Raw genomic sequence first — 21598 nt, 5'->3', positions numbered from 1 at the left:
GAAATCTGTAGAAATTTGTTTTCTGATATACAGACCTTCAAATTCAATACTGTCAAAATACACGAGCCCACATGCGAAACTGAAATACACAATCTAGTTTATTCGTTTTTTTTAAGCAGCAAAACAACAAACTGTCCAATACAGTGATGCGTTTGTGTAAAAAAACAAAAATGAAACAAGACTCCCAAATGTGACTGAATATTTTGGTTGCCTCTTCAATGGTGTGGTCTGGATGACACTCTATCAGTCTGTCCCTAAGGTCCATCACACCCTCCACTTGTTGTGAAATTTGCCGCTGAAGCGTCCGTGGTTGTGAAGCTCGAGGGGGCTGAGCACCTTCCTGATACCCAGCATGTTTCCTTGCACTATCTCCTTAAAGGTCCAGGGATTCTGGTTGTTTTGCTCCCTTTCACGCTGCTTCTGTTTCATGGCTGCCAGGCTCTCCCTGGTCACCACCTATAGAGAGAAGCACAATGTGAAGAATGGCTGGGTTATACTGAGGTATTTAAAGATGTTCAGCTGTAAAGTTCAAGTCTCCCTCTATTAAAAATGTGTTTTGCTTATTGTTACTTCATGTGGAACCTCAGTGCACATTTCCTGAGATCTATGGGACATATTTATTAGTGGTGCGTTACAACCACCAGAAGTACACAGTGTAGTGTATTGAGAGGGGATCCCTATTAACTGTTACACTGCCGAACGGCATGTTGGGTACAGCTCATTCTCCGTCACTCGCTGCAGTACATTCAAGAAGAGTGAAGACAGAGCGACTGGAGATGTCACACTGAAGCAAACTTTACCATTTAAAGCATCAGCAGTGTAACTTTCTAAATGAATGCTTTTGTTCCAGGAAATAGCCTGGCTTTGATATTGAGGCCATTAAATGTTTGTGGTAGCTTTTGCAGCCAAATGATGTGTATATTCTATCATTGCAAGGAGACGAAACTATGCCATGGCTGGTGTATTGCTCAGAACACAAGGAGGCCAAGCAATCGGCCCGTTCCAAACAGGCCAGTTTTGAATGGGCACTACAGTCGTATTAGTGAATTCTTGATTTGAGGTAGAAGGAGTAGATGAAGGAGCAAATGTTGAGAGAGGCGTTTCCTTTATTTAGCCTAACCTCACTAACTATGTTTACATGTGCAAAATATTCCAGTTTTTGACCTTATTCAGACAAAGACAACATTCCTGCTAAGCTGTTTACATGGCTACTGTATAAATGACCTGCCTACATAAATGACCTGCCTATTTGCACTGTTGTATCGTATATATTGTAAAATTCTATGTTTTTAATGTTGTATTGTGTTATGTTATGTGTCTGTATATGTCCTTGCTGTGTTTGAGAGAAGCCATACTCTGATTAACACGCCCTGATTATCATGTCAAACTATGGAAAAGTGGAACAGCTGGAGCAGCTTGTGCCGTTTTGTTTGTTTGCATCAAAACAGGATTTTTTTGTGTTTAGTGTTCCAATGGTTGCAGACTTGCCCGATAATGCGAACACAGCCTCCCTCTTTTTTATTCCCTGAAAAAGTCTGTGTGGTGATATCTGCACATGTCCAAAAACCTGTTACATCCAAGTCTTTCATGATGTATTAAACTGCTGGACAGTTGGTTTGTGTACAGAGCATTCATGACAACAAGGCACAGAGCTGATCGTAAATGAACAAGAAGCTGTGTGTTGCAAACTGTGGTAAAAAAAAAAAAAATGATGGAGATGCATTATTCAAAATGCATTGTATACATGTCCAAAGAATGCTCCTAAAGCCTGAATAATGTCGGCATATCCCAAATATCTTAATCAGAAAAAGGCATAGTTCAGAATATCCAAACAGAATATGCTGTTTATATGACTCCTGTCAAATTCAGAACATTGTCATATTTGGAATAATAGTAGAATGTTATTGTGCATGTAAACATAATCATTGATATGAATGGAGTGGACAAAATAAAAGAAATACCCGTTGGTATCATGCGATATAATTTAACAGCAACATGACCAGAGAGTTGAATCAACACCTCTCTAAAACAGTAGCTGCGTCTCAATTCAGGGGCTGCAGCCTTTGAAGGAAGTGAACTTTGCGGTTGACGTCGGCCACGTCCTTTGAAGATCACATCAGCCAAACCAAACGGCCTTCAAAAGGGGGCGGTCTGGTTTGCGGTGAATTTCCTGGTTGCATCACCAGTTGTGACCCATTGGCTTTCCTGTTACCTAGCAACCAGCTGCTCTTGATGAAAGAAGGAGTAAGCTAGTAAGTTAGTTAGCCCTAAATCATGGACCCAGAGACTGTCATTATATTTTTTTTATTTATTTAATATTTAAGGAGACCCTACTGTCTGATATATTTCAGGCTGATGGGACTGTTTTCAGATAAACTTAATAAATTAAGATTGTTTAAGCTGTGCGCTTTTAATGTTAATGACAGTTAACTAATAGGGATGGGTCACGATTTTCGAATTTCGAATAGTCGTTTTATTTTTGAAAAAACGATTTTTTAATGCGACTATTACTATTCACCGTCTTATTCCCCCCCCCCCCCCCCCCCCCCCTTTATTTGACATGCAATTCAGCTCCTAACCGCACTAGGGCAGTATAGGATTGCTACAGCAGTGTGAGATGGGCTACCAGCTAGTTTGATGCTCTTCTACAAACAGGAGAAACATGCAGAGACTACTACTCCGCGAGGAATGTCCGCAGTCATTCGGGCTTTCATAGTCAAGCGCACTTCCACGTTGTAGTTTCCTGTAAAAATGTCAGTGAAAAATCCCCACGATGTGAAAAATACATGCCGAGCAGTCACCGGTGTGCGGAGCGGTCATAAAATCTGAGCTTTGCACGCACAGGGCTTGCAGACGTCCGCTTTGAGTCCATGCGGACCTCCGCGGAGTCTGTTCCGTGTACGTTCCGCCCGAGTATGTTCGGGCCTTTAAAGATGAATGGATCTCTGTGTGCGTGGCTCCGGGAGGGGGGCGCAGGAGGGGGCAATTATTCGAAAAATTGTCAAATAGTTGCCATGATTTTCGAATAGTGTTTTTGCCTGTGCTGCCCATCCCTATTAACCAACTAGTTAACAAATGTTCGTTACCTTAACTTAATATATAATCATCACCAGCGTGCAATGCATCTTGGGATAGGCTGGGCCACGAAGGATTCATCCATTCATTCCTCCAAATTCTGGGAAAGAAGGCTGCATTTCTTGGCCGCATTTAAAGGAGCTTTTGAAATGGGACAGCCTTGGTCACGCCGATGTGATGCAATCGGTCTTCAACTGTAGCCTTTGAAGGCTGCAGTCCCTGAATTGAGACTCAGCTAGTTTTAACAGGAACTGAACATTTTAGCCTTCATGAAGGCTTTACTGCAGGACTGTTGTATTAGACTGCATTAGGTTTTTTGCATTGGGCGAACATATTAAACTGGCACTGCTCAAGCTGAATTAACTGAATTAAAGAACAGTATATACATTATCTGTCATCTCACCTTGGCACGGAAGGGTAGCTTCTTTGCCACCTCAGTCAGGATGTGCTCAACCTCCCCCAGCTCCACTTTTCCTCCCACCTCCACAATAAGACGACCGTAACGGACAGGTGTCACATAGTGGTCGATGGCACCCTTGCCCCCACCCATGCGCTGACCCAGACCTTTACGTGTGATGGGCTTATAAGGGGCACGGATGCGCCAGCGGGCGAATGTAGTCTGGGAATCCATCTTGCGGTTGATGGTGAGACGCATCATCTCCATGTGACCCCAGTGAAGGTAGCCCCCTCCCAAGGCCTGCGCATCAAAGAGGGAGAGACAGAGAAAGAGGGACGTCACTTTAAAAAGTCACACTCTTGCTAACCACTTTCTGTTTTGTTTTTACTTGGAAACAAGAATTAAGTTAGGGGGTGTGTGTGGGAGGGAAAGCTATGTTGTTCTATAAAGTTGTCGATTTCCCAAAGTGCTATTGTTCTTGATGGAAGACTGGTTATAATTTCAAGTTATAAAATATGTTTAATCACAGTTCTCATGCAGCGTGAGTCATCTCCTGTTTTGCATAAATTTAAAACTGATGTGAAAAGTTACAGTGTAATCCTGGACAGGAAATAAGACATTATCTAAACACTTTATATTCATGTCCTGTAAAGGTTGGGAAATATTTGACAGTTGGCATTACGGGTCTGCTAATATACAGTTACAAAAGGCAAGATATAAAATACTGCAGGTAGGATGATCTTTACAGATTTCACCACTTCATGCAGCTGTCAGATGAACAGCAGTGTTTACAGAACATTAATGCACTCACCACAATAGCGTATTGTCCTGAGGAGAATGAAGTTGCTACTGTCTCTGGGCCTTGGATATCCCGTAGCCTCTTCATCTCTTTCCTGGCCTTTACAACATTGGGCACCTTGTCTAAAAACTTAAGTTTGGGCTTCTCTGGCAGCACCACACCTTAAAAACAAGAGTGAGGAATCGTGAACAACATTAATAGACAGCATCAGGCAAACATGTCTAATTTAAAACCACATGTCTAAGATTTAAAAAAAAAGAGTACAAAGAAGAAAATGAAAGGAAGATGAATGATTACCACTGTAGTCTGGAGGAATGTCATGTGTCTTCAGGCCAGCAGCGAGGACTTTCAAGTGGCTGTATAAAAGACCTGCAGAACACAAAGCAGAATACAAAACTGTCATCTTAGTGCTAATATAGTATCGCTCAGTTTAAAAACATGGTATGCAGGAATGGTAAGTTACTGTAAGTAAACATGCTCAAACATGCTCGTCAGGGAAAGTTAAAGCCAACCACAGATTCACTTTTGTTTTGGAACGAGCTTTGTCCACTTGGCATTTATCTTTGCTGTATTTGCTGCTTAGTCTTTTTTTTAAGATTTTTTTTCGGGCATTTTTTGCCTTTAATGGACAGGACAGTTAAGTGTGAAAGGGGGAGAGAGAGAGGGGATGACATGCAGCAAAGGGCCACAGGCTGGACTCGAGCCCGGGCAGCTGTGGCGACAGCCTTGTACTTGGGGCGCCTGCTCTACCACTAAACCACCGACGCCCCGCTGCTTACAGTCTTGAAACTGGTTATTGCCTTTTTATAAAGTCCCAACCTCACACGCGTGCTTGTGCCCAAAAATGTCCAGAACATATAAAATAGGAAGAAAATAAGAAAATACAGGCAGAAGGCCAGGTCTCTGCCCTTTTTTCTTTTTTTGTCCTGTATACTATATGTTTAAATGTGATAATTTAAACAAATGTTTCTCCAAGGTGAACAGCAGAGACAGAGAAACTGTAGTGACTGTATAGGTAATTCTGTGATATTTCCATTTAAATAGAATTAAACCCACTTTGGGTCTATTGTGCTATAGTTTACAACAACTTTAAGACTTGACTAATTCTAAATTGCGTGTGTTTCGAAGCTTAAGGAGACAGTTGTTAGTTGTTACACTTGTTTGAGACTCTTCTTCGTATGTCTCCACGTAAAAAAAATGTTATTTGGTTGGCAGCTTTGTCAACATTAAAAGTCCACTGCCCCTGGCTGTCCTCAGTCAGCTTGTTAACACCAGCGTGTCTCCATGTACAGTCTGCATCTGCTTTAAACCACAGTGTCAGTGATTTATGTTTTTACTTTTTACTAAGTATCAGTGCTGCATGTTATTGCAATGGTCTGTTTGTAGGACTTAAAAACTCAGAATGCTGCTTCTAGGGTCCTGACAAAAACACAGACATATGACCACATTACTCCAGCTCTAAAATCCTTACACTGGCTCCCTGTCATTCTGAGAATCGATTTCAAAATCTTGATGCTTGTGCATAAATCACTCTGTGGCTCAGCGCCCAAATATATCTCTGACATGAATTTTTTTTTAAACACTTGTGGAGGTGTGTCACTTTCAAAATGGCTTCTCTGTGTATTCCATAGCTGTCACCCACCTGTGCCCACTTATTAATCACGATTTGGGTGACACCCTCTACCAAGCTTTTAAAATGTCTTGCCTGACTCCTGTCCACCCTTTTGCACCCTGATGAAGACCTTTGGGTCGAAACTAGTCGGTGTTTCAATGTAAACAGCCATGTTTTGAAATAAAGGCTTTTTAATTCAATTCAAACGCATCTGTTCCTGCTCCACACGAGTGCCTGAAGTTCATTTTTTCTTCCTATATTTCTGACATGCTTGTGACATGCACCTTCCAAGACCCTGAGGACATCTGGGGCCGACCTACTGACCGTCCCAAGAGTTTAAAATCAATTTTAAATTCCTCTTTTATCATTACACTTCTGGTCTGCACGTTTGCTTTTTTTTATTTAAACCATTAGTAATTCATTTTTACCTTTTATATCTTTTTTCTCTTCCCCCTTTTACTGTAAATCTATATCCCTTATGTTTTATATTTAATTGCTATGTAAAGCACTTTGAATTGCCCTGATGTATGAAATGTGCAGTACCAACAGCTGCCCGGCCTTGCCATGTTAGATGTTGGTAGTATCTCAGCTTTTTTTTTTTTATATTACTCTTCTGCAAGCTAACATTTGTCCAGAGGCTAACTTCAAAGCAAAAAAAAATCACTCTGACAATCTCTTACATTTACAGCAATGCTTATTAATGTGTACTTACAGCCACTGTAACATCAACAATACATAAACATACAACGCACAATGAATAAAGAAGCTAATTTGTTAACGTAGCCTAAGTGTCAAGTTAACGTTACGTTAGCTAATTTTCGTTACCTTGCTGGTGACCGTTGGCTCTACAGATACCGGTCAGTCCACCGACAGCAGCCTTCACTAAGGAAAACATGATGTAACGTTAAACGTTTAATGAGACACTATAAACACCGAGCTGTCACTTCGTGGGGTCCATACACGAGCATTTTAAAGAGGTTTACTCATAAAACTGTTATGAACACCATGCTCTGTACAAGGTCGCTGCCATTGCTGTTTTCTTCTTTACTTCCGCCAGAAGGAGACACACTTCCGGTATTTAAGCCTTTTCACAATTAAAGCCTACTAACGTTCATAAGTCCTTTATTTATATATAAATAAATATATATAAATAATATCTTTTATAAAATAAATATTATACATATTAATATATATATATATATATATATATATATATATATATATATATATATATATATATATATATATACTATTAATTTTCTAAATATATTATTTCTATCTATCTATCTATCTATCTATAGTTCCACTTTTCACTAGAGCATGTTTCTCCTATTTCATGTTGTGTTGTGCTACTTTACTAAAGTTTGCAATAATTTTTTTTCCATAAGAATTCTACATTAAATTCATTTTTTTCTTGATTGAGCTTTAAATAAAACATATTTTACCCAACAGAATATTTGTATTTATAATCTGGGGACAGTTTTCATCCAGGACCCCAAATCAATTGTTTAAAGGTGTCACTTTAAAAGAAATGTTGAGAGGCTCCAGCCAGACTTGGGTATCAGTCCAGAAACCAGCAACATTAGGGCAGTAGAAAAACAAATGCAACTGCTCTTCCTCTTCCTCATTGCAGAATCTACATAGTGATGATTTTTCAACATCAAACATATGACGTTGTTTTATAATTTCATAGAAAATCTTCATTACTCAGTCACTCAAACTCACATTTCATCTGCAATACACTTGAAGCAACATATGTTTTTTCTAGAGCTGACGTTTGGCTAATTTCAAAGCAAAGACAGGTCTCAGAAGTACAAATTTGGAGGATAGTTTATCATAAAACAATCCTACTCAAACTGAGTCTTATAAATAAAGATAATAAAAGGCTTTTTATTAATTAAAAATGTAACCAAATTATCATTTTGACCAGAAGATGGTGGTGGATAGGCAAAGTTATGGTACTACTACAACTTATCCTGAAGGGTCGTGAATGCGCGTGCAGTATCCAGTATCATGCAAATACATCCAAAGTCAAAGGGTAGAGTCATTAGGCTTTATTCTCATGTGAGACTTAATGACACTCTCACTATGTTCACATTTGTTAAATTTTACAGCAGAAATATAAGTTCAATTATCTTTTGCTGAGGTCCCCTGCCTGTAATATGCTATGCCACAAAATGTCACACTGAACGTTTTGCACAGAGTTGCACAAAATGCTGCACATTATAGAAGAACTGAACAGACCGTTGAGGCAGCAGGTTACAAAGAAGCTTATCTGAGAGTTTCTCATGTGTAATATCACACTCATTTGTGTGTCAAAATCATGGTTTACTTCTGCAGTCTGAAAACAGGAACATTAGTTTTCATTCTAATGCCTACTGTATGACTTTTTTCTGCCCGACCAGGGCAAGTTGTCCTTCCTCCTGCAGGTCGTGGCTGACCTCTTGCCAACTCCAAGCAACCTAAAGATCTGGGGTAAAGAAGAAGACCCATCCTGCAAACAATATGGAGCGGCTGTTTGCACCCTGAACCACATCTTGACTGGATGTCCCAAGGCACTGGGAGAAGGCAGATACAGATGGAGGCACAACAAGATCCTTGTGGAAGTTGCCAAATGGACAGAGCTGCAGAGGGTTAAGGCCAACAAACACCAGGCTTCACCACCCAAAGCGGTCAGTTTCCAAAGGGAAGGGGTCAAGACTTCTAGGGCAAGAACAGCTGCCAAGAGCCTGGTTTCAGTTTTGAATTGAGCCTCTGACTGGGAGATGCAGGTGGACCTGTAGAGAAGACTCGTCTTTCCTGAAGAGGTAGCAGTAACATCACTCCAACTAGACATGACCTTAATATCAAGGAGCATGAAAACCATCTTGGTTGCCGAACTTACAGTCCCTTGGGAGGATAGGCTAGCCATCTCTCAGTTAAAGAAAGCAAAGTACCAGGACTTGATTGATGAGGCCCTTGTCAAAGGGTGGCATACATCCTTATTTCCTATTGAAGTCAGCTACCATGGTTTCCCATCAACATCAGCACACTATTTCTTACAAAAGATCTGTTTGGAACCCAGACAACTAAAGAAAGCCACCAGCGAAATAGCCATGGCAGCCAAGACAAGCTTGGTATGGTTGACCAAAGCCCGGAGCTGGAACCCCTCTCCAGACGTAGGTTTATCCTAGTCTCCACTGCCCCACGCAGCTGGGGTGCAAGAGGTATGTAGTCAGGTTCAGACCTGGCTCAGGGAAAAGGATGTCCCTGCCTTACATAGTCCCGGGTCCAGCTGCAGGGAGCGGTAGGGAGACGCCCTTAACCGCTGCTCCACCATCCTGAGATGTTCTGGGTTTAAAGGGGCAAAACATTAAGGAGGGATGGCCCCCAGCTGACAACCCTGCAGCTGGTACCTGTGAATGCTCCTACCATCCTGCCACCGAGGAATAACATCCAGAGGAGGAACATGTAACGCCTTATCAAACGTAGCTCTAGATTCTGCTCGTAGCAGAGCATTCTTGATGTTTATTACACCCCACATGGTCTAAGCTGATTGCGGTTGTTTTTACACAAAGTGTCTGAGAAAGTGAAACCATTAACTTTAACCACATCCTTGCTGTGCAGCAAATCAGCAACACCACCTCTCTCAAACCACACAGTTAATACAGAAATAACTTTATGTTGTCCCAAAAAGTGCTGACAGTGTGACACTGAGCCAACAATATCAGAATCTTGAAACTGAAGCGGCTAAATGGAATTCAGCTGCCATTAATTTTATTATTTACACCAGTGTTTTTCCTAATACAAAATGTCTCACGCAAAAAAGGCCTATTGCAAACATGCCAGTTTTAGTGTTTTGTGTGTTTACATATGAGAAACAAATGTACAAAAGTTGTCTATATGATAGAATTCTTTTTAAATGTTTCACATGCTCTGATAATGCACAGATGAGGTCATCCTCCTCTTAAATGGGTTGCCAGGGGTTACAGCTGCCATTTTAGGTGAGAAATCAACTTTTCATGCAACACAGCTTTAGGAATATTTCCCGTAAGACAGAAATTACTCAGACCAACGAACAACAATTGGGGCGTGGTTGGTGCAGTGTTAAATTCCTGCATCTTCTAATGGTGGAGTTATAAGGCAGTCCTGGTGTAAGTAACCCAATGTGTTTTTTGTATGATTATACAAAGGAGATACTAGTGAGTTCAGAGGTGCTATTTTTGTTACCTTAAACCTTGTTGTTACCTAAATATTGCTGTTGTCCCCGGCTTCATATGAAAAGAGGAAAGATCGCTAGCTGCTAGGCTAATTTATACAATGTAAAATGTCATACTCTTGTGCTAATAACATTAGCATGTTGTATTTGTGGGGAATAGAGAATGAGATCGCCGATACAAGCGGCTGAAATGAGTTTCCTCTGTGGGGTGTCTGGGCTCAGCCTTAGAGATAGGGTAAGGATCTCGGACATTCGGAGGGAGCTCAGAGTAGAGCCGCTGCTCCTTTGCGTCGAAAGGGGTCAGTTGAGGTGTTTCGGGTATCTGATCAGGATGCCTCCTGGGTGCCTCCAGCTGGGGGTGTTCTGGGCACGTCCCACTTGTAGGAGGCGCCGGGACAGACCCAGAACACACTGGAGGGATTACATATATCTTGGAACACCTTGGAGTCCCCCAGGAGGAGCTGGAAAGCGTCTGGGGTGCTTTGCTTGGCCTGCTGCCTGTGCGACCCGGCCCCGGATAAGTGGATAAAAATGGATGGTTTTTCAATGCACTCTAGCACCATACTTTTATTTGAAGTGACTTTTTTATTGTGAATGTGAGGATGGTCCCACCACCAGGCACCCTACAGCAGGCCAGATTTAGCTGTAACTGGTGTATCACTAATGTGGGATGTTGTTGGTTTCAGTCACATCCACTGAGTGGTGCCGTAGTACAATACAGAAACACAGTTCAACTCAAAGCTGAGCCAAACCATGAGGTTTAAAGTTATGATGGTGTGTTTGTAGTCATCCAAAATCAAATATCTTAAACTCTTGTCATTGGAGGATGATATAAACCCAAAGTTAGTTCCTGAAACTTTATGCCCTGTCATTGGTTCTCTTTTTCTGTTTCGCTGTTTGTGTGTTTGTGCCTCCAGGTGATAAGTCCTTGTCAAACCAGTCTGACAGGGCAACCGCTTCTCTTGTTCCAACAGCACACATCTGTTTTTGGCTGCACCACCCACACACTGCAAGCATATTGGTTTTGTCAAAACCTAAACGCCCCTTGCCCTTCTCTCTCTTGCAACATGAAGGTGACTGTTAGAGGATAATAAATAACCTACAGAAAAATGATATTATTTAGATTTCTGTCAGTAGTTAGTAGTATTATGTGTTGTAGATACTATGAACTATAGCTAGAGCTGCAGAAAATTTCCGATTGTGACAATTTGGCTAGATTTGGAAACTCTTACTGATCAAACAACCGTGAGAAATCTTGTTTCATTTAGGGAATGAGGATCCCTGAGAAATGGAGTGGAATAGAGGACAAGCCGACACACGCCATGTGGGCGGATCAAGAATGCTACCTGAACAGCAGGAGCTGCAGTGATAGGTTTAGAGCGCTGTCAATCATCCGGAAGCGGTGCGGGCGCACCCATCGGGCGCATCTCTCTCAGGTTGCTGTCGGGTTTCCATGCAAATACGCACCGGGCGGCTCCGCTTCAGTGTTTTATCTTGAGGGGAAACGGCTACACACAGAAGAATCAGTGAGTTAGACGGAGAAAATGCAAGTGTCGGCAATGGAGAGGAGGATTTCTACCCTGACTCTGCTCTGTCTGGGTGAGTATTTCTGCAAGAGATAGAATTTCTGTCCTTTGCGCCTTACTGAGCTGCCACACCTGTTTACGCACCTCCAGGTATTCTGAAATGGAACAGGCCCAAGCAACCTGCTTATACAAATGGCCTTCTCACAGGTTTATTGTAAAATAAATCTAGTTTGTTGTTTTTTTTCCAAAAGTTAATTTAGGCAAACACATTTGTAGAAATCATGGAAGCTCTTGAGATCAACATCATCCAATTTTAATGTTTTTGGTTCGACCTGTATTCTAGGTGTTCTCTCTCACGCGACAGTGGTTTCCAAAAGGCATATGGGACTTGCTTCAACATCAAGGGTGTTAATCAACCAAAGATTTACACGATTATTTTCAGTGTGAAACCATAGTCTTGATTAAAGAATTTGGTCTCTAAAATGTCCACTACAAGTTCCCATAGCTCATGGTGACGCCTTGAAACGATATAAAACGTATTTTTAACACAGCACAAAATCCAAAGAAATCTAAATGTATTTAGTTTGCCTTAGAAGGGTAAGAAAAAGCAACAATATTCACTTCCCTGTGAATTTCTGTAGTTTTTTTTGCTTTTAAAAGCACGCATAGTCGATTTCTTTTTTGTCCATTGACTAAGAGTTTCAGTTTTAAACATGTAGTAAATTATCTGTGCACAGCTCAGTTTCCGCTGCTGTATCATCTGCATCAAAGCCTGTAATGCAGTCAGATTGACATGATAACTTCCCCACCGGATGTTATAATTGACAGGCACCAGCCACATGGTAATAATCAATATTCTCTTTTAAAATGTATTGCAGTGTTGTCAGGCGTTGGTGCCCTCGATGTGAACATACCTAAGGAAGTGTATGAGTATGCCAGAGGTGACAACATCACACTGCCCTGCAGCTTTAAACCCAAGGCTACTAACCCCCCAATGATCGTCATCTCATGGTCTGCTGAGGGTGCACAAGCCAACGCTGAAGAGGTCAGACTCCTACAGTGTGTTTCTATGTACACATGTGTATGATTCTTTTATCTGTCAATCAATAGAACTTTGTTTTCCTCTGACTTTAATGTTCCTCCATTGCTCTCATTGTCTAACAGACCTTGATCCTCACTTACTATTCTGGTTCCAAAACCCTTGACATCAAATCGCTGTACGAAGGCCGGGTGGCCCTGGACGTAGATGTTCCCAAGGGAAAGGCCGACCTGAAGCTGTCCTCCATCACACTAGCAGAGAACAAGGTGTTTGAGTGTCGTGTCCAGATTCCCGGTGACGATGAGGGCAAGCCGGCTGACACTGCTCGTGTGGTGGTTCTAGGTAAGGTTTTGTTTTGTTTTTAAAGAAATATTCTGTGTGTTAAAAAGTGAATGTGAAAAGAGTTGTGTATTGCACGTTGTTTCAGGTAATATCAGGTATTGTACTCTAAGTATTGGAAAGCTTAGTGAATATCATGTTAAGCATTTAAATGTTCTGTAATGAAAGCTACTGTGACACGTCATGCTTATAGCAATGAAGGGCAAAAAAACTAAAGTAAAAGTAGATTATCAAAAAGAAACATACTGTGATAACCACTTTGCTTCCTGTTTTTTAGAACATTGGTTTAAACAGAAAAGGTGGTGGGTTTACCTTCCTGTTGTGTTACGGAGGGCTTTATTTGCATGGGAAACATACAATTAAATTGCCAAAGTAAGTGTGAAATAAAGACAAAATTATATGCACAGTAAGTAAAGATCTACCACGATTTGGTTTATATACATGTTGCTAATGACTAAGTAACACCTCTGACACACCTACCAAACAAGAGAAAATGTACTTCAAAGCCTGGGGCACATTCAATCTCAAAACGGTGTGCATCATTTTGCTACGGCTTCCAGACTGAACGACATACTTCCTCAAAATGGTGGGAAACAGCGGGCAACGGACTTTAAAGTATGTCATCTCTCGTTCAGTGGGTGTGTCAGATGCGTACCCCAGTCAGCAGTGATGTGTATATAAACCAAATTCTGGTAGGTCTTTACACACTGTACACACAGTTTTGGGGTTTATTTTACACTTGCTTTGGCAACGTAAGCGTGTGTTTTCCATGGAATAAAGGATGTTGAAGGACAAATCACACTTTTTTCCCCCTAGTGGCTCCATCTACGCCCATCTGTAAGATCGAGGGGAAGGCAGAGTACGGCCAAAACATCAACCTGACCTGTAAGTCTGAGGAAGGCTCGCCGCCACCCACTTACAAGTGGGATAGTCGAGATGTCAGGAATGTACCTCGTGTTCCACTCCCAAGATCCACAGACAGTAAGTATCAGTGACATGGTGTCTGACAAGAACATACAAGTCATCTGTCAGCACACAAAGGTCTACCTACCTCTGCAGAAGATCCACAAATCTAGATTTATACAAGTAATATAAACTAGTCCATACCCATTGAGTGCACAGTTGCCCACGTACAGTTTCACATGGTGTGTGTTTGGGATACAGGTCATAGGAAATTGCAGATGAAATAGTCAACTGAACCCATTAAGAAGAGCAATGTATTCAGTTTTTGTGAATTTGATAGTACGATTGCTTTATTGAAAGTACAATAGTACCATTGCCAATACTGGGATAGTTAAAACTGTACATTAGTAGTTGAGGTAGCACGTTGAAAGGCAGATAGTTAAAGTGTTTATATGTTGTATTGACTTAAAAGTGGGGCGCACTGGTAGAATGACTGACTTACAGAATGACACACTGACAGTTTCCATGATTATGTACAGCATACCATACCATGACTTAGTCATACCAAAAATTAGAAAAAACAACAAAACATTCGGCCACAGGGGGAGCCACAGCGATTGGTCGAATTGTTGCCATTTTTAAGCATTTTTCTGTTGTTATAGCGCCACCCAGTTGCCAATTAGAGTTAAATTTCTCCAGTCACCTTGAGGCGTCCTGTTCTACATATCTACCAAGTTTAGCAAAAAATCGTGTTTAGTGAAAATTAGGCCTAGATAAGAAATTAGCTCTCTAGCGCCCCCATTTTGTTTGATGGGGTCAATAATGGAGGGCTCCCCTCAGATTATGTGTGGTCATATGCCTACAAAGTTGCGTGGTGATCGGTGAAACCCTTGAGATGTTATACACCTTTATGTGATGAGCCACGCCCTCCGCAATATTCATTGCCTTATAGAAGCTCAGTTTTAGTAAGTTTTCCAACTTTTGCCAAGAGGGAACTTTAGATATTGGTCCCTAGATTATGTTCACCATGTTTCATGCAGATCAGTCAAACTTCCTAGGAAGAGATCGATTTGAAGTGTTTTTCAAAAAATTCAAAATGGCGGAAAATCATTTTACAGTCTTCTCAGTGTACTTTTGTGGCAACACTGTTGTAAAATGACCTCAAACAACATAATCCATATATGGTATTTCTGTATTGCAGTTTCTTGCTACTTGTTGTAGCTAAATGTCTGATCAGCTAAAATCAGAATACAGTACAATAACATTTTCAATTACTACAATAAAAAGCATTGATTACTGATTGGATTTTATTAAAATGCAGCAGCGCTGAACAAAGTCTATAAATATTAAAACAATAAAATCATGATTACAGTGATGCCTGTATGTGACTGCCTCTCTTTCTTTCAGAGGACGGCATCCTGTCTCTATTCAATATCTCCAAAGAGGCATCAGGATTCTACATCTGCACCTCAGCTAACAAGATCCGCTCTACTACCTGTAACGTCACCCTTGCGGTCATGCCACGTGAGAGACACCTTTTTTTATAGCAGCTTTTCATTAACAGTCTGGCAACTTGGTGTTCCCACTGAATACATCTTTAGCAGTGCATTATAATACCTTTGTTTTCGTCTTTCTCTTCTCTCAACTCGTCTTCCTTCAATCCTGCAGCTTCCATGAACATTGGCTCCACTGCAGGGATCATTGGTGGAGTTGTTGCCGCTTTGATCGCACTCATTATCATCATCTATTGCTGCTGCTGCCGTAAGAAGAAGAAGGAGGAGGAATACGCCATGGGGTAAAGTTTTCCTCCCTTAAAGACACACTCACGCTGACTGATAACCAAGATGCTGTGATGTGAGCAGCCCAGTCCCTCCAGGATGTTGCGATGGCAACAGTTCACGCAAATTCTGCACGACCTTGCAATTTTGTCCAGTCACCACAACTTTACAGCAAATTTGACTAATTAGAATTGGCAGAGTCTTATTTCATTATCGAGCCACGCTCATCTCTTCCCTGTTCCTCTCTCTCTGTTCATCATGAGACTACTGCTGCACCCAGGACAGAATCACACACACTGACGTGGCTAACTGTTAGCATCACATGGCTAACGTTACCCAACATTTATTAAGGGGTTAATTGACAGAGCTGAGTTGTTTCTGTGTCTGTGTGAGATTGTTGAGACCATTTACAGGCTTCAGATGTTATCTGCTGCTGCTGTGTCAGCTCATGCTAACTGGGCAGAGAGGGCAGGAGGAGAGCAGCTCAGAGTGATGGACCCTCAGCGCTGCATTGAACAGCTGTCCCCCTCCCAAATAACCCCCCACCGTCACCTATAGATTCTAATTCTGTGGGAAACACTGAACGCTCATGAAGATAAGCTCTGAATCTGAGACAGCATCACAACTGTTTTTGCAATTATCACATGCCCCCGTAATTTCACTGCAAAATGCATGCATGGCAGTTTTTTAGAAAAGCTCCTGTGAAATAATTTCAGACCGAAACAATCACAAAAACAGCTCACGAAATCTTGGAGGGACAGATACAGTCCATTCATGAGGCTAAATGAGCAGATTTACAGGCTGAGGAATCAACAGTCTTCTGTTTTCAGTCTTCACAAAATATTAAAAGCCAAAATACTTCATTTACAAAGGAAAAGAGTTTCCAGTAAATAATGAAAAGGTCAAGAAATGTAATTGAAAAAATGTACAGTTATGCTGCCGCTTGCTCACAGAGCATCTGAACATGCAGGATCCAGGGAGCCGTTTCAACATTTTATTGCAGGTAGGGTAGTCGAACAGTTCAATGGTGGTTGTCGGATGATTTTTTTCTATAACAAGGAATATTAAAAGAAAGTGTCACTCCTCTGCATTATGTTAAACAATAATAATAATGAAAATAATATCAGAAAATTAGATTTTATTTACTCTTTCTCTTCATTAAACATCAGTTTAAACTCAGGAATCTTAGAACAATTACACAAAACGATGTGTTAACTTTAAATAATACACACAGGATTAACACAGTAAAACATTATCAAAGTGAAAAGTCCTCTCTTTGTTTCACCTGGGATGTTGGGAGGGACTAAAAAGAGTCACAGGCCTGGAGGGTGGAGTTTTATAATCCCGGGGGAGTGGTCTAGTCAGGAGTGCAGGTGATGTGGGTAGGGTGGAGACTTGTGTTTGAAATTGTATTACTAGATATTTCCGTGTAAGAATATCTGTACGATCCCCCCCAACCTGATGTTTTAAACTCTGACTTCCTCTTAATGTTTGTAAATGAATCACCAAAACAGACACTTCCAAATATCATTCATTCCAGCTGACATCATGAACAAACGCAGGAGCCGCAATTCAACATACCACATTAACACACCTCAGATATTTGCACTTGTTCTGTTTGTCGAGGTCTTATTTGTTCCATTTGATCAAATTACTTTCATCCTATGTCTGTCTCTCATTGTTTGATACAGCCTGTATATTATGTGTTTTTGTACTGAGCCGAGCCAAAGACAGATTTTGGGATTTCAGAAAAACACAAATCCTTACACTGTTCACACAAGCAGCCTGAGAGATGTGATGTGAACAAAGACAATATCCCACTGATGTCACTGAGTCATATATGTTGACAGGATTAAGTGCATTAATGGAGTGCAGAGTGTTACTACAGACTATCTTGCAATGGGATCACACCAGCCGCAACCCTGATCCACGACTTAAAACCAGTGTGGGCCCCTTCTCTACTTCCTACCCCCCTCTTCCAGGCCCCTTGTTAGGACCACACCCATTTTTAAACTCGGCTTTCAGTGTAACAACCAACCTCATGATGATCATGCACGGTTGTGACACTGTTTCATTTATAGATCAGTCCACAGACAGACAAAGAAATACAATACACTGAAACCCCTTCACACCCCAACATCTGACTGTTGTGTTCTCTTTCCAGAGTTCGAGGGGAAGAGTACAGCGACAAAGAGCCGCCCAGAAATGGTGAGAGTCGCCGCGCTGATGGGCAAGAGGACAATCATGGTTATGATGACCGTGCGAGGAGTCCTGGCGATCGCAGTGACCGCTACGAGGAACGGCGCGAGCGCAACTACGAGAACCGTAGGGATGTCGACAACCGAGGCAGGGATTATGACGATCGGCGCAGCGACTACGATGATCGGCGCAGCGACTACGCTGATCGGCGCAGTGACTACGATGATCGGCGCAGCGACTACAACGACCGCCGCAGCGACTACACTGAGCGACGTGACAGGTACAGTGATCGCAATGAGCGCTATGACGATGAGGGGCGCTATGAGGATGACCGCCGCTATAATGATGACCGCAGGGACCGCCGTAATGATGACGATCGCTATGAGGAGCCCTATGATGATCGCGATCCTGACAGACCACCCGTGCCAGCCAATAAGCCACCGAGGAAAGACTACGATGTCTAAATTCTCCAACCTGAATCAGCCACTGTCTTCAGTCTCCTGTTTCAACTCCACTGACTTTACCCCAATGAGAGCCAGTTACGTCACACTCAAGGTGTGACCTGATTGGCTCAAACAACATTTTTGCCACCATGGATGTTGTTGTGAAATAATTGGCTCGAACACCACAGCTGTACCAGATCCAAGAGGAAGCAACATGTGTCATTTTATGTTTGAGATAGGACTTAGGACTTATAAAGAAATAAAGAAATTTCCACCATAAATTAATGCAGAAGAAGCACAAATCGGTGCAGAAAAATACCACCAGAATCCAGGAAATTAAGTCGTTGATACCAAAATGTCCTACCCTTTAATGAAGTGGGGGGCACTTCATATATACCACCCCCCAAATGTTGAAATGAAACCTACCCCCTTGTGTGTTTTAAACAGGAGCCCTGTTTTCACCAAACGCTTTTGGTATGGTACCTTTGGAACCAAAAGTAATCCTTCAGACTTGGTAACTAGACCCTAGCATTTCCACCGCAAACAGTGTGGGTGGGGTTGTTGTCGCTCACTGCTGTCGCTTACTGCTCCATCCAGCTCTGTATTTCCTCATTACCGGTGACGCAGATGGAAGTATGCGCTACCTTTTAGGACCAGATCTGTGTGCTAGGTACCCCAACAGAGGGGGGGGACCAAAAATGGGGACGCACAAAATGGTTCCATTGGTACCATCCACAACTTCTCACAGTGGAAACTTGAAAAAGCTCACCGAACTCAATCGTACCGTACTGCTCGGTGGGAACAGGGCTAGGGAGTAAGTTGGTGAGGTCAACAGTTACAAACTAATCCAAAAATTAGGTGGCATTTTATCATTAGATTTGATATGTTGGCATTATTACATAAGAATGCCAGGCCTTACTATGTCTGTCTCTGTTTGTCTTGATTTTAGATGACTCTAGCTGTCGGGTGAAACTGTTGGTAGTTTGTTGTTTTAGGAAGCTACCTCCGCACTACAGAACAGGGCTTTAGATTTGTGTCTTTGTTTATGCTTGATAGAGTCATTTTTGTTTGTATACTGTCTATCTTTGTACAGGAACATATGTTAAACCAGTTTTAATGTCCTCTCTGGTTGGTGCTATCATGTTTTCTGCACCATGATTTTATAGAAAGTAGAACTAAAACTTCCTCTTCCTCTCTTTTTTTAAAATCTTAAATGAATATAACAATTTTAATGCAGTAGGCCAGTGATACTAGGCTTAGGTCCTGCAGGCCTAATGTGGCACACGATAGCGTGCTGGGGGCCAGCTGACCATTTTCACAATAAAAATAAATTGATGCACAACAAGAATTGTTGGCACTTTGAATGTAGATAAGATTCCAGAGTGCATAAACATGCATCAATATAGAGTGTGTTTCTAAAAAAGTGCCAGGAGAGGATCCTCCAAACCCCACATCAGAGGTCTGATCTAGTTGCTGTGACTGGATTTACATCATTTATTAATTTTATCACATAAATATTATTACTGTTTGTATATTAACTGGCCCCTAGCCTCCTGCAAAGGAAGTTGAGTATCCCTCAGTAGGATATATGACCTCCTTTTGCTGTACGACCCTCAAATATGTTTTTAATTATGTCGAATTGTTTTAAAGAGAGATTTCTGTTGAAATGAAATGCAATGGAATATGCAAAAACAAATGTTTTTTTATTATCTTAGCAATTGTAAAAGCTTTACACTGGGGTTTATGTTGTGAAATATTGTAATGCATTCTATTAATGAAATGTGCTGTAAAAAATAATGCTGAAATAAAGTGAACAAAACTGCTTCTTGTAATTGTATGAATCCTGAACACTAGATGGCAACATTACACCTCCCAACAACTGAAGTTTCATATGATTACAATTAGTCCTGGGCATACATGTGGAGCACAACGGAAATATATTTCTATTTGTAGAAGCACCAGTTGTTGTATAGATAGTTGTTATTTGGGGGATTCATTCACATCTTAAACTTTACCCTCCATCACCTCCACCATCCATTGTCTCATTGTCTCTGGAAATAGCGTCCCAGGCCCCCTTCACCACTCTGCTGTGTAAAGTTACACAACTACTCAACTAGTACCGGATATGTGGTCATTTGAACTTCAAAATAAAATAACTTAAAAAAAATCTGCCCAAAATATATTTCTGGTATTCTGCTACATTATGAACAATCCAGACTTCTCAGGTCATCTCAGACAGGTCTGGTCAGCTTTCTGTCTCCAGAGTCAAAACTAAACATGGAGAGGGAGCATTCAGTTTTTATGCTCCATATAACCAGAACACACTCACAGAAAACTGCAGGTCCGCTGCAACTCTTTTAATTAAGGCTGAAGACTTTTATGTTTGCCCCTTTTATTAAATCAAATACTTGATCATGTCTTACACTTTTATTCTTATAGTATCTGACATGGTCATCGTCTATTTTAACTTGTTTTTATTTCTCTTGGCTCTTTAATGGATCTTTTTAATTGTATTTAAATGTTATTTTATAGTGTGTTTCTTTTGCACTTTTTAGGTCTATGTAGAACATGTGAACTGCCATGTTGCTGAAATAAATAAACTTCCCCTGCCTTAAAACATATGACAAGCCATCAGTGTGCGTTATTCTTTTCAGTGATAGTAGAAGCAGTTACTGATATTTTATTTTTAACTTTACCCATAGGTCAGCCTTAAAAAGCTACTACTACTCATTATGAATGTTGTCCTCATTATTTTGAAATGTTCAATATTTCAGTTGTTCAGCTTTTATTCCAGTATGGTGTTTGGTTCTGTGCCCAAAGTCTTTGTAGAATGGGTATGTTAACTATATGAATATATCATTTGATTTGAATGGAATGTGTCTTTATTTGTATATTACACATAAGTAGGCTAACTGACTAAGTCGTACTTGCCATCAGATTAATGCAATATACACTAAAGCATTTGATTCAGTTTTCAGACTGGTTTTATTTCACTGGCAAAATATAAGCAGACTATAGCAACACTAGGAACCATGTCGTGCACTCAGCAAATAGTCTTGCTCTTTGTGTCTTGCTGTAGCCTAATGTGTAGGTATCTGTTAATTAACGGTGATGTAGACAGCTTACCAGAGCAATGAATGAGTGACTCTGAAATAATGTATTATTAATTATCATTGTATTGTATTATTAATCAAAACTAAAGGAACTTTGCAGGTATTTAAAAAATATACTTCTGCAGGCACCATTGCAGTAACAGTATTGGCCAGCGAGTTATGGTGAAATGATGCCAA

At 41.1% G+C, this 21598-nt stretch overlaps 2 protein-coding genes across 2 annotated transcripts; one reads left to right on the top strand and one right to left on the bottom strand.

Moving 5' to 3' along the window:
- Positions 1–80: 80 nt before the first annotated feature.
- mrpl16 (mitochondrial ribosomal protein L16) lies at positions 81–6952 on the bottom strand. Its single transcript, XM_033617344.1, has 5 exons — positions 6709–6952; positions 4569–4640; positions 4284–4432; positions 3479–3772; positions 81–456 (listed from the first exon to the last, which is right to left on the bottom strand). Exons 1-5 carry the CDS (start codon positions 6776–6778, stop codon positions 265–267), a joined length of 777 nt encoding a protein of 258 aa, XP_033473235.1. The 5' UTR covers positions 6779–6952; the 3' UTR covers positions 81–264.
- A 4325-nt stretch (positions 6953–11277) lies between these two features.
- LOC117251244 (cell surface A33 antigen-like) lies at positions 11278–20130 on the top strand. Its single transcript, XM_033617355.2, has 7 exons — positions 11278–11680; positions 12486–12652; positions 12772–12988; positions 13802–13966; positions 15296–15412; positions 15557–15683; positions 17831–20130. The coding sequence occupies exons 1-7, from the start codon at positions 11626–11628 to the stop codon at positions 18327–18329; spliced, it is 1347 nt and encodes a 448-aa protein (XP_033473246.2). The 5' UTR covers positions 11278–11625; the 3' UTR covers positions 18330–20130.
- Positions 20131–21598: the final 1468 nt, after the last annotated feature.

Source organism: Epinephelus lanceolatus, chromosome 2, assembly GCF_041903045.1.
Source record: "Epinephelus lanceolatus isolate andai-2023 chromosome 2, ASM4190304v1, whole genome shotgun sequence".
In the NCBI taxonomy this organism is placed as follows: domain Eukaryota; kingdom Metazoa; phylum Chordata; class Actinopteri; order Perciformes; family Serranidae; genus Epinephelus; species Epinephelus lanceolatus.
The sequence above is the reverse complement of the archived record's forward strand: the minus strand, read 5'-3'. Positions and strand labels throughout refer to the sequence as shown.